At 42.5% G+C, this 14,294-nt stretch overlaps 1 protein-coding gene across 2 annotated transcripts in view; it reads left to right on the top strand.

The window, feature by feature from the left end:
• EXOC4 (exocyst complex component 4) overlaps positions 1-14,294 on the top strand; it is a 372,538-nt gene that overhangs the window by 84,696 nt on the left and 273,548 nt on the right. For both annotated transcript variants that reach the window (XM_062580328.1, XM_062580320.1), the window contains exon 8: positions 12,582-12,727. In XM_062580328.1, the coding sequence (XP_062436312.1) occupies positions 12,582-12,727 (146 nt within the window). The remainder of the gene's footprint in view (positions 1-12,581; positions 12,728-14,294) is intronic.

Here is a 14,294-nt window from a genome sequence, read left to right as displayed (position 1 = left end):
AACTCATAAGTAATTATCTGAAATGGAGACAATCTAAAACAGGTTTTGTCTGTTCATTTTTGCCATATTTCTTGTCCATGGTTAGAAGCTGTCTAGTTTTTTTTTTTTTGTTTGTTTGTTTGTTTTTGTTTTTTTTTTAATCTGTGTATGTGTTAAATGAAGTGTGGACATACAGAACATGTGAACTAGATGTATAGACTTAGTTATCTGCAGTGGCTTTACTGAGTCAGCTCATGGCCAGCTGCAGTTGGGTGCCTTGCAGGTGGGACCATAGTAGATTTTCGGATGAATGCGCAGAAGCCTGAAATGGTAGGTGGTCCTTTCAACAGCGGAGCTGAAGTGGACTGACGTACATTTAGTTTGCGTTCTTGGAAGTCCAAGGAGATGGTTTCAGCTATTGCAGTTGCATGAAGTGGTGGCCAATGTTTCTGTGGCATAAATAAATTCACCCTTCATCTCTGGAAGTTCAGGAGCAGGAACAAGTGGGTGCGGTGGGTTTGGTGTAATTTCAGAGGATGGGATTTGCTGTGGCAGGGGCTGCTTTACTTTTGAGAAAACCAGCGCTTAAATGGTAGCAAGCTGGACAGAGATGTGAAATTTTTGTCGCAGCCATCTGCTTTATCTTGGCTCCACCCAGTGGTATTAGCCTGCCAGTTTCTCACGCGTTGCCACGACTTCTGCTTGCACGTAGGAGTTTATTGGGGGAGCGATGCTGGTGGCTTTTGGAAGGGTCAAGATACCGTACAAACCCGCGCTGCCTTCGCTCTCCTGGTCTGGACAACGTAGCGTTCTGATTTCATCCATGCTAGTCCGTGTGCTTGGTGTTGTTTGAATCTCACTGTGCACCGGGAAAAAATGAATATTCCTAGAGCCAAAGCTGGAACCTGGAAGCAAAGGTCCAGCCCTCTGGACCAGTGTGTGTTGTGCTGCTTTTCTTTCAGTTTTCAGCAGAAAATAATCCTTCGCCTCTGTTGTGCAGCTGCAGTGTAACTGAAGAATATTATCGTTAAAAATTAAGTATCTGATAAAAATCTTAAGGTATTGATGTAAGGCTGGAATTGCAGCAGCAAAGACCAGGCTCTAGCATTCTTGTAGCAAAAAATGTGGATGAATTCATGCCCAGTCTCTCATGGAATAAAAGAGAGGATGTTTTGCAGAGCTTCTTCCTTGATAAGATAGTAAAAGGCTGGACAAAAGTGTCATGGTTTTGGTCCGGAGGGGCTTCTTTCTGAACAGCAGGACCAATTTGTTGTTTGCTTTAGAGAATATAAAAATACAAAGTGTTTCTTTTTTCTTCTTTTTTTGTCAAGCTTTTAGCTTTAAAATGGATTCCTGTTGCTATTGCATTTACCTTTCCTTTTGGCAAGCTAAAGGAATGTTTTTACTGAAGGGAACGATGCCATGCATGGTTGGGTTGGATATTGGAAGCCGTGCAGGGACTCCAGGAGCACTTAGGCTTTTCTGAGTAAACAGAAGCAGTGGTTGCAGGTCTCGCTGGAGAAAATTTATCTAAAATAATTTCTCTCAGATGAACGCTTGCCAAATCAAATGCGTTTCAAACAGGGTGCGGAGTAGGTTCAGGGCCGAGGTGTGCTTCGTAAATGAAGCTTTGGGTTCAGCACGTCGCGGTTTGGGGCCTTGGATGGGATTCCAGACGGGAGCCTTGGTTTGTGATTGCCAGTAGTGTTTTTATGAGCAGTCAAATGACCCTATCTTTTGGGGCGGTGGGAAAAGCAGAGCTTACCTGACATTACCTTTTGGTAATCAGCTTGCTTTTTTGCTCGCTGCTAATATGGGAGGAAGACGAGAATCTCCCTGGGAGTAGAAAGCCCCTTGTTCCTCCGTGCCCCTTCCTCATCCCTACACAGGGATTCGTGTCATTGATCCCAGTGCTTCTGTTCCAAGTACAGAGTAAGAAATCTCTTCAAGGTCACATTCCTCCTTGAAACCAATGATGATGTTTTTCCTAATCCCATTACAAAGTTCCTAGTATCATCGGATGCGAGCGTTACTGTTTAGCTTCGTTTGATAAGCTGATGAAAGGGGGAGGAAAAGGCTCCCTGATGCAGAAAGACATTCAAGTATCTCCTGTGATGGAACATGCTCGGAAACGATATTATCTGCTTGACACCCGGATTTGAGTGGCACAGTGCTGTACCTTGTGTAGAGCAGCGAAAAAGACAGAAGGGAGCGCGATCCTGAAGGTGCTTTAAAAGGAAGGCAGGGCTTGTGCACAACAGCTTTGTACAATTTCCATTTTTTTCTTGTTTCTCCCCCCAAACTTTGAAAATGAGAATCTTCTCTATGCCATGAGCTCCCCCCTCTGGCATCAGTGTATTAGTAGTAACTTCTAAGACCCTGAAACTTTACAAAAACGTATCTCTTCCTAGAATAAGTTGAGGGGTGCTTTGTGGTAAAGCACAGTATTGAGCCTTCCCGAACTAGGGCAACAGCAACGCGCCGCTGCCAGCCCTGCGCTGCAGTGTGTTCCCGTCCGCTTAGGGAGAGGAGGAACATAAAATCATACTTACTGTAAGTGTGACAAAGAGGATCTCGAGTTCTGATGTCCTTTCAAAGGTGTCAGCGGCCAGGCTTGAAATGGTGGCTGCTGGGTTGATGTCAAAGGGGAACATGCCCTTTTATCACCATCTCGGAGGCCCTAGACCTGATCCTACTGAAGCCACGGTTTGCTGTCCCTGGTATTTAGCTGTTCTTTTGTGCAAACCTTTCACACGACTAATTTTATGGGCTGCTTCCATCTGTAAGGTGCTTTGCTTCTGGGCAGCAGCTGTAGATCCAAATGACATTGCGTCTTGTAGGATTTGAGCAATTAGAAAATGCTCACCTGTATTTACGGAGTCAGGGAAGCAATTTTTGTTGGTGTGGAGCTTGTTATGTAGAGCTATTTGATGCTCTGTCTTATTACTAGGACAGTCTATGAAAGCAGTAAGGTCTAAATTTCTTCAAGTTAATTTTGACAAAAGTTAGAGAATAGGTATGAATTTGCAAAACATCGGCTTTTTTCAATGCGACTTCATAGCCATTCTTGCTACATCTGTTCAAGCCTTTTATATGTAATAGAGCAAGAATACTAAGTTTAGCTATAGCAGATTTGCTTTTTTTAAAAAAATTGTTATCCCCTTTTACTCCTCTGGATGCGCAGCACTAGTTGCTAAATCACTTTTGCAGGTAATGCCTCCTATTACAGCTGTGCGTTATGCAAAGGTGAGTGGAAGTTTCCTTTCTGCCTCCTTTTCTCAAGTGTTTAATTGGTCTGAAAGAAGATGAAGCAACTCGTATCTGAACAGTTCTGCTGCATGCTTTTATTAACTTCTGTTGTTCCTCGCACCATTCTTTTCCCTCTGTTTTACAGTGCTTGAAGGCAGAGTCTGTCTCTGTAGTTCCCATTGCAAGATTTCTCTTAGGGGTTTGGGTTGCAAGGACCCGGGTCTGTCCTTCTGGCAGCTCATCCCAGCAGCTAAGTGGGATGGCGAAGGTCTCCGGTCCTGAAGCTCCTTATTCAGCCTCTGAAATAATCCCCCGTGCAGTGGCTGCTCTCTAGAATTAGAATTAAATCCTGGGTTGCATGCAATACTTTGTATTTTATAATATTTTGGCGTAAAGTGTCTTACGGGTCCCCCGTAGGTATGTTTCTCGCCGCTGTGCAGCCTGCTGTGTAACCGCAGAGCGCGCGTACCAGTAACGGAGCTGACGCTCTGTCGCCAAACGGATTTAAGTCGGAGACGGGAGTCCTGGTTAATTGGAATAAATTTTGAGTCGAGTTTCAGACGGGGCTGGGACTTGTGTCCGACGTAGGCGTTCAGGTTCTGCATTTGCTGTGCAGAGCTGGTAGGCACGAAAGCGTGGAGGTAGTTTTGGGCAGCGCTGCAGGAGAAAAGTTGATGTGTTGAAAAACAGCGTATCCTACCCCTGAACAGGACTAAGCGGTTTTAGAGCCACAGAACTCTCTGTAGTGGTGTTTGGGACGGGCAGCTTGGAGGACGTACGGTTTGGGGCTAGCAGAGGAGTTGGCAGAGTTGCAGGTGTTTGCTCCAGGGATGATCTGCAGGCATTTTTGTTCTTCTGCGCTGTAGGGATATCGCACATTTTTGTCAAGTGCCTGATTAAGTTTGACATTTGAAAATAGAACTTCACGCAGAAATAAGTACTGTACTTCTGAGTATTTAATTAAGATGTTTAGTTCCTGTCAAGTCTGGTAGTTTCTCTTTCCTGTTAAAGACAATCCGTCTTCAGCTGCTGAAATTTCAGAAACCTGTACTTAACCTTTAATCGTCGTTCCATTTGCATAGAAATCTGATTAACAACTTTTAAAGTTCAGGAGCTGCAAGTAAATGCAATTAAAGCCCTTTTGGAGTCTGTTATTAAGAGCTGGCATTTAATGAAGACTGAGGGCACACCACTGTTACCAGCTACACTGTAGCAGGATGTCTTAAGCAATTAGTTGATGGCCTGAAATACATGAAGCGTGCTGCTTTTCCCGGGAGTTAACACGGCCGGTATTTAAACAGCATGCTCCTTTTTCCTCTCTTTGCTGCTGCTCCATCATAGGTGCCCGTTTCGGAAGAGCAGCAGCTCGGATGAGTTGGGTTTCGCTTAGCGCTCTTTGACGGGAGAGTGCACGCTCCTGCCTTGAGGCGGGCGAGGGGCTGCAAGGCGGCTGCGCGGCGGGCGCCGAACGTGCCCGAGCATTTTCCTTGCGGGTGTTTTGAAAGCGTTTGCCTTTCCTTCGTCTGCGGACGTCGCTTCGGAACCGTATCTTCGCCGCCTCCAGAACGTGCAGAGCCGGTAACGCGTAACCACGTTCGAGTTGCGCTCAATTGCCCGTTGCTCTGCTTGGCGCCTCCCTGACCCTTAACGCGGGAAACACGTCGTTCTGTACGGTCTGCGAAGCAGCTGGTAATCATACCGTCCTGGTGCTTTCTGGCCCGTTTTCGAGTACAGTTGGCCAGTTATCCGTGCGCTAGGCAGTACTGCACCATGTGCATGATCCAGCTTATCGTTAATCGTGTTGGAAAGACCATAAGCTAAAGATGATGGTTTTTTATTTATTTGTATATGTATATAGCTATATATCTAACTGTAACCATATATCCATAGATATGTCTGTATTTATCTGTATGGATACCGATAGAGTCTTTAAGCAGTCCCCAGAAATACAAGTTACTGCCCAGAGGATAATTGGGTTAACTTGTCAAAAATGACTTTTTTTTTAGTTAGCCAAGTGTTGTGCAATATTAAGCTAAAACCCCATGAACTGTTTAGATGTATAGCTCTCACTAGTTCCAGTAGTAGTCCTGCAGATGAAACCTCAGCTTTGCTATGCAAACATACCTAAGAATTTTACTTTTTGTTAGGGGAAGTGAATAATCCTGACTGACACCCTCCCCACACACCCGTGCATCATTCTGTTTTGGTTTTAAGGGTCCGACACTAAAACCAGAAAACAGCCTCGTTGCTATTCTTTTAGCGTAATCTCTATTTGCAGAACAGGGATGTGTCTGGAGAAAATTAAATGCCGTCCATTTGCTTTACGACCCAGTTATTCAAGTTGAATATTCACAGCTTAAATAAATTTGCCATCAATATTTGTCTCCTTTCTATTAAAATAAATAAAGCAACAGAACCCACTAGGAAAGCTGGGGGAAAATAGTAGTAAAAAAAAGACAGACTAGCTCCTGTTCTCTTTTGTGAAGGGAAGATAACTAAGTTTCGGTGAAGGCATCCCAAAACTTTCTGCGTCAATAAACTGAAGATGACCTTCACTGCGTACCTTTGAACAAGCTGGTACCATATGGCTGGTTATACAAATATTAAAGCCACCAAAGCTAAAAAGCAGTTGCAAGGCACCCTCGAGGACTTGGAGGCGACTGTTGCAGCATCGTGGCCTGCTCACATGTTGCAGTTCCTCTCTTCATAGGGCAGCTTGCATAAAGCCTGGGAAAATAAAACGAGCGCTGGCCGGCGTTTGCCCGTTCAGGGAACCTGCAGGCGGATGTTGCTGGCTGTGACAGCGTGTAACTGTCCTCCTTTTGCTGTGCTAGCAACCGTGCAGCCTGTTACGTAAGTATGTATATCTCGACTGGCTTCAGCTCATCCACCCGCCAAGTGTCATCAGAGCCTGGGGTGCTCCCTGCCTTGCGTATAAAGTCCAAGCTATGATAAAAGTAACTTGCAAAATGAAAAGATTCTGATTTTAAAGTCTCCAAAGCAATGTGAGCAGGTCTGCAACTCATTGTCAATTAAAGCAGCTTTTAAGAAGTTGTGTTTTCTAAAGCAGTTTGGGGATTTGTTCCATCCCTCCCTCTCTCCCCAGAGGTGGAAGCACGTTCACAGATTTTCACTAATAGTTGTGCTAATTGACAATTAGCATTGATAATGAATGTGGTAGCATTGGCAGTGATAGCATTATCTAAATAGTTCTGTGACTTTTTTTTTTTTTTTTTAACTTTTTCTCCAAAAAGAAAAACAGAAAGCTTACTTCTTGTGCAGTAATAGAATTGGGCAATGATTTGGGAGAATTAATTCTTTAAGGGTTTTTATTATTATGTTCCAGATAAATTAATTTCACAGGCAGTGAGGATTAGATAAAGCAGGTTGTACGGCATTAAACAATATTCATGGCACCTAAAAAATCTGGTTTTAATTCTTCCAGACTTACATTGCTTTGTCCTTTTTCACATGTGCCATATGTTTACTCAGCCCCTGTTCTCTTGAGTTCTCTACCTAGCACAGTTTGTGCAGAAAGCTCGGGGGTCTTAAAATGTGATCAAATTGTTATTCTTTTTTGTTAAATTTCACAATTATTGCAGCCTTCTAATTATTAAGAAACTTGATATCCGAGGTTAGTGGGTAGTTAGCTGTAGAGTAAATTCCCACTGAATTCCACTGCGTCCTTGCCTTATTTTGGCACTTTGCTAGCAGTTGCCTCCAGTCTCCAGAGCCTGAAGAGCAACGTCTCCTTTTATACGTTTGCAAAGAAGTAAGTGCATGTCACAGTAGTGCATCCTACTTGAACTCCCAGGTTTATTTACAGTTGCCGTTGTTGCCGCTGAAGTTGGCTGTGGTTGCATCGTTTCTCAGGGCTGTTGGGTCTTTCCCAACGCATGCGCTGTGGTGTGCTGTCACCACGCGCTTCCTCACATCCCCGTTGAGCTCGGGAAACCGTAGTAAAATTTGACTGCTGTGGGATGTCCTGTTTTTATCAACTTTTCTCACTGAAAAGCTCATTAGCAAATCTCTCTTCTGCTCTGTAAGCTCAGCTTCTTATTCCTGCCGCTACGTCTAACGAAAATGTGACTCTGAGGAAATCTCTGAGGCTGATGCAACTCCAAATGAGTCAACAATATGTCAGGACAGCTGAAATGCCAACATTTATGCAGCTGCCTGGTGTGCTAGAGCAATAAGCTGAAAATAAAGCATATTTTCCATTGCCAGTACCCCGTAGCAAAGTACTAGGGACATGGTCAGATGCTGAGAATGTTATTTCTGGATGGCTTTATTTGACTCTTAGAGTTTCCTCAAAACATGAGTGGGGTTGCTTTCATTTGAAGCTTTGTGTGTTTTGAGGCTGCTGTGCCACTGTGTACCTAGCTGCCTAGGGGTTGCACCTAGGCCTGGTCAAAGATGCCCCAGGAATACGTGCTCCAGGAGTACAGGGCAAGAGCCTTCCTCAGTGCAAACCTGTCCACCAAACGCTGACAGCAGAAGTGGCTGGTTTTATTTTGTATTTCAATGGAAGCAATAATTAACGGAGATGTGCAGTAATAATACTTTGAACACCTGTGGTTCCTTCATCCAGGAACCTGAGAGCCAGCAAGAGCTTATTAAGACTCACAGATGACACAGCCAGAGAGAACTATGGTGATCTTCTTGGCTGACCTCTTGCATAAAACAAGCCATAGTAGTTTCTTGAATTAATTTCTATTTGAATGAGGGCACATCCTTTCGAAAGGCATCCAGTCTTGACTGGAATGGGGGAGAGTCAGTGGCGGAAAATACGCTGAAACCTTTCATTTAAGTGGATAATTACAATGTCCAAATGTATGCCTAACTGTTAGTCAAAGCCTTTCCAGCTTCAGCTTTCCCCAGGCTTTGGATTTTTTTTTAATAAATTCATTAGTGAAGATTTTTTTTTTCATCACCTTTGTGCTGTGTTATGTGCTTGCGGACTGATCTAGTAACCTCCTAGCCTGCTCTTTGCTAAGCTAATAAGACTGAACTCATGACTTCGATTTTGTTATAAGTCATGCCTTCCAGCCTTTTAATAACTCTCGTGCTGCTTCTTGCCTCCTCTTTCTCCGTTTATGACTGCCGGGTTTCATTCGCCGTTCCAGGTGTGAGGGCAAAGGCAGAGGCGTGCCGTAAACTTCACTCCTATGAAATTTAGCTGTTTTTCATTAGTTTATTCCCACTGCCGTGGTGAGAAGCTCCCTGCTGTTGACTGTCTTCAGTGTTCCCAAGTCTTCTGGAGTTGCTGCTTTATCCAGTAATCTCCCAGCTTTCGCCTTCGTTTCCTGCCCACCCCCGCCAAGTGTAGAAATCTGCCTCTGGTGATGCTGAAATCCTCCCAGTAGCTTGATTCCGCTTTATCAAAAATGTATATTTTTCTATGTTAATGATCTATTCTCTTTTTTTATTTACCCTTCTATCCCCAAATATTGTGGTTTATAAGCTTTCTGTAGGCACTCCTTCCTTAGGAATGTGAGACCAGAAAAGGTCTGGTCTGTTCAGTCCAGAAAGGGATGCTGCAGCCACTCGGGTACGTGCTTTCTTCCTCTGATTAAGCTTCTTCAATAAGAAGAAAGTTGTTTTAAAAATCAAGGTGATCAAAAGGGAGGATGGAAGCTAGAAGATCTCTAATGGACAAAAGAAAAAACAAAAGTTTGGGAGTCGATGTCCACTTCGAATATAGAGGACAAAAGAATCAAGATTGCTGGGACTTTGCCTAATCTGGTATTGATGATTTTCTTGTGTCTAGTTGGATGTTAAGGATTTTTTTTTACAAGCCTGCTGATTTTTCTTTTAGTGGATGCTGTGTTGACTTCTGTTGTTTCAGCTTTTTCTCTCAGATTCTGTGTGGAAATACAACTGTATCTTTCTCTGTTTGTTTAAAACTAAATTTGTCATCTCATAAAAATACCGGTTAGCCAAGATCTGTTTTCTGTAAATCCAAGTTGATGGACATGAATTGTGTTATTCTTCTTTAATTCTTTCTTAATAGAGTCCTCTATCATCTGTTCTGTTACTCTGGCTCAGATCGATGCTAGGTTGAGAGCCTAGTAATTACCTAGGTTATCTCCTTTACCCTCGTACAATTCTGGGTACTGTGTTAGTATTCATTTCATCTTTTGGAACCCCCAAAGATCTAAAGACGTACTGAAAACCAGCATTATGGTATAGAGAGATTTTTGGACAGGTTTAAAAAAATATGTCAGTATTTTTCATATAGCTCTGGACATACTGGGAATTACTGTTCAGTAGCTTCCCAGGTTCCTGCTGGAATGCATCAATGTTGCATTTGGTTGTCACTTCATGGTTATTATGTATGAGAAATATGTTAAACCAGAGTTATGTGAATTACCTTCCAAATTTTATCAAAATCCAGATAGTTGTTTTTGACATAAATGTCTTTGGACCTGCGTAGCTAAAATATCTGTTTCTCCAGGTCCTATTGCTGCGTAAGTCAGCTGAGATGCTTGAGATGGAGTCGTCTCGAAAGAGAATTAATTCTAGGACGGTTGTATTTTAGGAAGAGGTCCTCGGCTTTGAAACTGTCTCGTTTTTTTAGTGGAACAAGCAATTCATCCCACAGCATACATCATAACTGAGAATATGTGAGGATGTGAAATATCTTTTAATTGATGGAATGGAGCCTATTCAGAGCTCAGGCCTCCTATCTGAAAACCTCAGAAGAGGCAGAAGTAATGAATGAATGGAGCTGTCACCCTGGGGCCAGGCATGCTTTATTGTCCCCATTTCATTCGTAGGTCAAACTTGAGCATGATAAGACAAAGTAACTTGCGCAGCTCCTCGTGGGACTTGGCCAAAAAATGAAAACGGAGATCTGGAGAGTCGCAGCGAGTGCAAACAGCAGCCAGACCTGTAAGCACAATTTGCTGCAGCCCCACTGTGGTTCAGAGAGACAGTGTACTGCAAGCTGTTACCAGATCAACGTGGTAGCCAGACTGCACATACTGATGTGACCTTTTGAAATTTGAGAATCTAATTAGGCCTCCAAGTCCATAAATATTGCCTTTTTAATAAAACATTTTATCTTAATTTTCTTGCCCAAAGAGCAGTTAGGTAAAATGTGCTTTGTTCTCATGCTTTATGTGCAACTTGCTTTGCTTGACGTTGATGTAAATATACTGCGTGGATAGCAGAATTCAACTACTGAGCAGAAAGTCAAAAGTCCTTGTTATAAATGAATGGGATGTTGCAAACTTTGCAGTCACTCATAAATCTTGCTGTACGTGCATGTGATTAATGTCTAACAAGGGTTTTGATTGATGGCTGAGCAACTGCCGCTAAAGTGTTGTGGGACCAAATCATGAAATCTCTTACAGTATTGTTAAGGTAAGCTCCTATTTGCTTTGATAGGCAGAAAAATGCCTGTTTTTTCTTCTTCTTCTTTTTTTTTTTTTTTTTTAAAGTGGATTTTAAAGTTGTAGCTTGCTGCAGCTTTTAATAAGTAATGACCAACCACAGCTTCTACGACTGAAATATGATCCTTATTAAAATCACATAGAAGGACTGAGAGCGGAGCAAGCAGGTGTCTCGGACCGTCCTGGCGTACAGAATAAGTTGGGGTCAGTGAAGTTGGGCGGAAGGCCGTGCGCCACACAAACTAATGAGACAGTAAAACTGCAGAGTATTTTTTCAGGCAAGTAGCTGGCAAGATTTTAAGACTGTCCTACGTGTTAATAGCGTTGCTTAAAAATTATAAGGATTTGAATCTCCCTGGTGCAGTTATAAGCCAAATGAACTGTGCTTTGAAGACCTCTTCCTTCTTAACTTCTCTCCCGCTTGGCGGTATATTGTCACTCTGCTTACAGTTAATGACCTTGTTCTGAAGAAATGCCGTAAGTTTTGAATACGGGATAGCGGAGCAGAACGAGTGTAAATCTGGTTTCGTGACGTTTCTGCTATGTTAGATTTTGTAACTTAAAGGTGACCTATGAGAACAGTTATCAGACTCAGCAATTTTCATTGCATCTCCTGACTTTTCCTGAGCCTTGTGTCCAAGCATCCTACTCTACCTCCCTGGTTAACAATTTTCTCTTCTCTTTTTTCTGATCTGTGTCTGTTACGAATATCTACACAAACTGATGTTTTACTTCTCTATTTCACTTTTTTCTCTTATTTCTCTATTTCACATTTTAACTAATAGGGACACTTCGTTATGGTCCTAGCTCAAATCTCTGTTGGTTTGTTGTAATTGTTGTGGCATTATTGCAATTGTGGAGTTAAGTAGTACATGATATGCTTTATATTTCATAGTCCTGGATGTGAAGTGGCTTCAGAATCACGGGATCCATTATAAATAGGTTTACTCTATGATATGAGAACAAGTTGCTGACTATTTTTTTTTTTAACTTACTTAAGTTGGAGGGTTTCATTACATTTTTGTGATCATTTTAAGGCTGTTAATTCAAGTAGGCAAGATAAAATGCAAATACGAGAATACAAACGCAGTTTGTAAATTACTGCCAAAAATTAGTGCGGCGATTGCTTTTTTACTCTTAACAATAAATGTCCAATTAAAAAGCTTACATTCAGGTAAAGTATTAATTGAGGTGTTTTAGGAGTTGAAATTGCATTGTTTTATATTTTTATTTTTTCCAAGCCACCCTGAATTGTTTCTAATTAGAGGCATGATACCATTTGCCTAGGTATTTGTTCCCACATAATTTGTTTAAATATAGACAGCACAGTACTGATGTGTTCTTCTCATTACAGACAGCACTCTTTGAGTGGGTTTGGGTAGCTCGTTATTAGAGTCAAACACAATACTAATGGCCTCCAAATAGGGTTTTCTGAGAATAACTAGTGAATTTCTAAATGCATTTATAGAAGTTGTTTTTTTAAGAGGTTTCTTTACACCTTGAGAATGAAATTAAAAGTGAATGACTTAGAATCTGTTCCTGCACTGCAGAGTTGTTTAAAAAGCATCAATTATACCATCTGAACTTAGAAATACTGGTAACTTTTGAATTTTTAAGACCTGTAGTATGTAACCTTTAGGTCAGCTAGCTACTCACTATCTTGCTGTTGCTGTGTTGAGGGTAGGATGGGACCAGCTTTGGGATGAATAAGGAACCAGCAGTATTTTGGGGCAAATTGAATTGGTCAGGCAATATGAAAAGTATTTTTACCACGTTAGTGACATATAGGCCACTAGGTTCTCATTTTTGAAAATGAAGTTTGGATGTCTGTGTTAATTACAAATCTTGGGGATTTTTATTAGTTTTCCAGTCTTCAGCCCTATAGAGTACTTAAACCTTAATGTTTGCGTTGCGCTACAACACTGTTTCATTTCAGACGTTGCCTTCTGTTTGCAGATGCTGCTGACAGAATACCTGGATATGAAGAACACGCGCACGGCCTCGGAGCCGTCGACCCAGCTCAGCTACGCCAGCTCCGGGAGAGAATTTGCAGCCTTCTTTGCAAAGAAGAAACCGCAAAGGCCTAAAACCCCTTTGTTCAAGTAAGTGCTGGAATGGTGTTAACAACATGTTAAAGCTGTCTCTGGAACCTGGAGTACTGCACAATGCTGGCCGCTAATAGCGGTTTCACAGTGTGGGCATGGCGTAAGCTTTCAGATGGAGATGTAGTAAAAGCTGAAGCCTCAGTAAGAGCCCTGTTAAGGATTCATCCTTGTTCTTTAGCGTGTAACGCTCTCAGTGGCTCTTCTCAGGGCTGGGATCCTCTTATGCTAGCTCCTGTAATGCGTGCTGTGATACATTATGCCTATCTTTGTCCAAGTTAAAATCAAGACCTGTTAAAGAGAATGATAAAGAAGACTGGACAAAGAGAATTAAGATAAACTGTATAATCGCCAGATAGATTAAGCTGTTAATCCTATCACTAGTACCTTTAATTTGGAGTGCTAATGGAGTTCAAAGTGGAAGGAATTAAGTGCTTGGGAGGAGAGTGTAAGGGAAAGGATGAGAGGCTAGGTGGACAAGGGAGAGATTTGGGGGAGCTAATCCGATGTACAAGAGTGAGAGGTGAGGAGGTGTCACTGAGTAGCACTGTTAGGAGAGGAGAGATGGCCTTGTTATCTGGGCACTACACTTCCATTCATGCTGAATTTTCATGTCTTCCATTGAGTCCCTGTGCTGGTGATTCTCTTTGGGCTCTTAAGGATTTTGAAGAATACCTACGTGTGCTGTTTTGGCAGCAGGTGCCCCAGATTGAAAGATCACAGCTTTCTCAGATCTTCCAGTAGAACTGCAAGTGTGGTTGCTCCTTAATTCAGTCTGGCCAAAATAATCTTTTTTAGGGATTTTTTTTTTCAGTGAGATTGGTCAGGGAACAAGCACATTTGCAGTTCTAAGAGATCTGAGGGAAGCGCAGCAAGTGGAGCAGCAGTGGGAAGGTAGGTAGGGAGTGCCAAGGTGCTTGGGACAGTAACTTTTTAACCGTGTTCAGCTGCAGCTGAATCTGGAGGGGGCCAGGAGCTGCATGCTTCCTGGAGGGGGTGACTAGAGGGCTATGGAAGTGAGAGTCTGTGTTTCTCCCTTTATTTTGCTGGAGGTGGGGATCTTGGAAGTCTGAGTGGCCTTTTTACTATGCAACCCCTCATGTGTGATTTGGGGCAGATCATTGTATGGTAGGAGGAAAATGCAGCAGCCTTAGTAATGGGAAAGGCTGGGAGTAACTGGCTGTTTTGGGCAAGTGTTTTGGGCTGCATTCTGTAGCCTCTTTACCGATAACTTGTGGGGTTTCTCCAGCTAAAACTTATTTCTTGATGATCCAAAACTTGCCAGTGACCTCCCGATTCTGTGCCCCATTGACATGGGTATGCAGTGATTCTATTTTCGTAGTACCTCAAGACCCCAGTTAGAGATTAAAGCCTCTTGCACTTCCCTCTTGCTCTCATAGAATTAGCTGTTTATATAATCTTCTGTTATTAGAAGGTTAAATGTTATATAGAGGATTCCAGAGGTGTCTCCTGACCCCCAGCCAACCCTGGTTATTCTCCCTACCCCTTTTTAACACTCTCATCACTGTAGGGGTTGAGAATTACGCTCTTCGAGTTTGCTCTGACT

This window comes from Rhea pennata, chromosome 1, assembly GCF_028389875.1.
Source record: "Rhea pennata isolate bPtePen1 chromosome 1, bPtePen1.pri, whole genome shotgun sequence".
NCBI lineage: Eukaryota > Metazoa > Chordata > Aves > Rheiformes > Rheidae > Rhea > Rhea pennata.
The sequence above is the reverse complement of the archived record's forward strand: the minus strand, read 5'-3'. Positions and strand labels throughout refer to the sequence as shown.